Here is a 3,611-nt window from a genome sequence, read left to right as displayed (position 1 = left end):
ATGAGGCACGAGCAAAATTTACTAGATTTCAAGAGAAAGAGTACAGAAGGATATTGAAAGGACATTTAGGGTATTGCAAAGTAGAATTTTAGTTGTAATGACTGCTTCACGTTCTTTGAGTGTCAGCAAGATACGAAGAGCTTTGTACACTTACGCGATATTGCATAATATGATACAAGAAAAGTGCAGTCGTAGAAGAACTTTGGTGGTTTATCAATGAGTCTACATAGTGTAAAGGTAATCTTTTTTCACATTCACTTCATCACTTATCATGTTGAAGTTAAAAATTATCATACCAAAGTAAGCTTGAAGGAATATTGTACGCGATTTTCCTTTCACATGTTGGCCATGAGAGAGATCGGTGTGGAGTCTCCAGAGGGTCGGTTCTAACCTTTTTTTAAGGAATATTGTTCTATCACGCAAGAGATATATTCTAAGTGATGCAGACATGATTAAGTAATTTTGCGGACATAAAAATAAACAGTCTTTAGTATTCAGTATCCAATGTTGTGCCTCTGGTAGCCTTCACTCTGTGCTGGCCAAACAGTTAACCTAAAGTACACTGGGTTCATTTCGGTGCGAAGGTTTGCGACGAGTTTCCTCCTAACGTGTGTGTGAGTAGCAAATGAGAGTATTCGATTCCGAGATTGCCGTTCAGAAAAAAAACCAAAAAAGTATTAAGTAAAACTATAAAGAAAAAAAGGAAAAAATAGTAATGTGTAACGTATAATGATAGAATTCAGTTTTTTCCGTGAATCAAGCCCCCGAGCGCGAGACCTGGTACCAGGTGAATTGCGCATTATGCGCACCCTCTAGTCACACTCCCTTTTTGAACAATTTGGCATAGCCAAGGATGGAACCCGGGTGGTGTGCTTCATTGGGATACTCGGTGGTCACTCAGGCAAGCCTGCGTGGTTGCAAAATTGTTTATTAGAGAAAATTTACAATATTTGCATCAACTTAAATTGTTTATTTATTCACTACTTTTTCAAATTGATGCATAGTTTCAAAATTGAAATTTAATAATATTTCCAAACAAATTACAGCTATCGTTGTTTAAGACTTGGTTGTACCTTATACGAGCAATATATAGTAACTAGTAATTAGGCCATATTGGGCCATGGCCCAATCCTGCTAATGTTTTTACCGAAAGCACTTTTAAAAGAAAGACAACAACCAAAAAAAAAAAAAACTACAGGAAGAAATTGCTGACGCCATGCTGACGTCAGCATGACGTCAGCCGGGTACTATTCCTACCCGTCGACTGATATACTTATTTGGAAATGAATGAAGGCCCCATTTTAAATCTGTTATACTTTTCTTTTGGATTAATCATAATCATGATAAAATCATTAAACTTTTATCTTTGCGTAAACCTTTTTCGTAAATTATTATATACGACTAATTATATATAACACTTTTCACAAATTTGATTCGAGTGATTAAATTCCTTTAAAAGTTTTTACTTGGTTTTAAAATTGTTTTCACTTGTAAAATCTTCTTTAGCAAATTTTTTTTTTATTTTTTTCAACGACCGTTAGAGTTGCTAGACAGTTAGAGTTACTGATGGGCCCAAACGCGATGTCAAAACTCATTCACCTGATCATTTTCTTTGTCTAACTATTAAAGTCCTACCGCTCATCGGGAAAAAACACCACGACAGATTCATACTGTACAAAAATGAGAGAAATTGTACACATACAAGCAGACCAATGCGTCAATCAAATCAGTACAAAATTCTGAGAAGTAATCGACGAAGAACAAGGAATCGTACACATACAAGCATACCAATGTATCACGTGTAGTTTTTATGGATCTTGAACCGGATAATATGGATAGTATTAGATCCCGCCCGAATGGTTAGATTTTAAAGGATTTGATCCGTACTTTATTCATTCAATCAAATGCCTATTTATACAACCTAGTACATAATCTATACAAGGAAGTTGTCTAACCAACTTTGCACTATACTAGGAAAATATTTGACAGCTAACAATAACAATATATACACATATATACAGCCAAACTAATTGATTTGCTTGTTAGGATTGAGTTGACTTTGGTTATGTTGCCTTATATTCCCCCTCGGTCGAAGCGTTCGTGTCGTGAATGCAAAGACTGTTCCGAAACTCTTCAATTAAGATACACGGCAGTCCCTCTGTAAAAATATCAGCAATTTGAAAACGAGTATGAACATGTAATACCCGAACTTGTCCACGTGCGACTTTTTCATGTACAAAATGAATGTCTAACTCGATGTGTTTCGTACGTTGATGTTGAACCGGATTACTCGATAAGTAAATAGCGCTGACATTGTCACAAAAGACAAGTGTGGCGTGACGAATAGGGCTATGGAGTTCGAGCAATAAGTTTCTTAACCAACATGTTTCTGCCACTACATTGGCAACACCTCGGTATTCCGCTTTGGCACTAGATCTAGAAACAATAGCCTGACGTTTCGATGACCAAGATATCAAATTGTGGCCTAAATAAACACAGTAACCAGATGTAGAGCGACGAGTGTCTGGACAACCTGCCCAGTCGGCATCGGTGTAAGATATGAGAGAAGAGGATGCATTCTTTGAGATGTGTAGCCCAAGAGGGAGTGTTCCTTTAATGTAACGAATAATTCGGTTTAAGGCAAGCATGTGTGCCTCATGAGGTGAATGCATGTGTAGACAGACTTGTTGCACAGCATAGGAAATGTCAGGATGTGTAAAGGTCAAGTATTGTAAAGCGCCGGCCAAACTACGATAGTGCGTTGGTTTGGAGTAAGGTTTGTCCATCAAAGCACTTTGTTTTCCAAGAGTATCGATGGGAGTGCTTACGGGGTTGCAATGGACTAGGTCAGCTCTTTCAATTATGTCACGTGCATAAACTTGTTGATCAAGAAACAAACCCTTGGAGTTACGTGTAACGGAATTACGAAGAAACGAGCTTAGGAGACCCAAATACTTCATAGCGAATTCGTGAGCCAAGGATTTTATCAGTTTTCTGAAGAAGAGGTTGCAAGGATGATGTCATCAACATAAAGTAATAAATATGCAATATCGTTACCTTGGTGATATACGAAGAGTGAGTGATCGCATTTGCTATGAATAAAACCAAGAGTAGCAACATAATCGGCAAACCTTTGGTACCATGCGCGTGGAGCTTGTTTCAAACCATAAAGAGACTTTTTGAGTAAACATACATGATTCGGACGGGTAGTGTCACGAAAACCCATAGGCTGATACATATAAGCTGTCTCATTAAAGAACCATGTAAAAAGGCGTTCTTGACATCAAGCTGATGTATAGGCCATGCTTTAGAAATGGCAATGCTAAGAACCGTATGAATAGTAGCCGGTTTAACCACCGGACTAAAAGTCTCATGACAGTCGACACCTATTTGTTGTGCGCGACCATCCCCAACCAAATGCGCCTTATAACGTTCAAAACTGCCATCAAATTTTGTTTTATGGCGAAAAATCCACGTAGAGCGAATGACATGCATATGTGGTTGGCGAGGGACAAGAACCCATGTTTTATTATCAACTAACGCATTGTATTCGTTGGTCATAGCATGGTGTCAATTAGGGTCGGTCAATGCAAGTTTAGGATTAGAAGGGA

General features: G+C 38.1%; 1 protein-coding gene across 1 annotated transcript; it reads right to left on the bottom strand.

Annotated features, from left to right (window-relative positions):
• Positions 1-2,063: 2,063 nt before the first annotated feature.
• LOC139847982 (uncharacterized mitochondrial protein AtMg00810-like) lies at positions 2,064-2,960 on the bottom strand. Its single transcript, XM_071837748.1, has one exon. The coding sequence runs from the start codon at positions 2,958-2,960 to the stop codon at positions 2,064-2,066; it is 897 nt and encodes a 298-aa protein (XP_071693849.1).
• Positions 2,961-3,611: the final 651 nt, after the last annotated feature.

This window comes from Rutidosis leptorrhynchoides, chromosome 1 (genome assembly GCF_046630445.1).
Source record: "Rutidosis leptorrhynchoides isolate AG116_Rl617_1_P2 chromosome 1, CSIRO_AGI_Rlap_v1, whole genome shotgun sequence".
NCBI classification, from domain to species: domain Eukaryota; kingdom Viridiplantae; phylum Streptophyta; class Magnoliopsida; order Asterales; family Asteraceae; genus Rutidosis; species Rutidosis leptorrhynchoides.
Note: the sequence above shows the minus strand (reverse complement) of the source record. Positions and strands in the feature narration are given on the sequence as shown.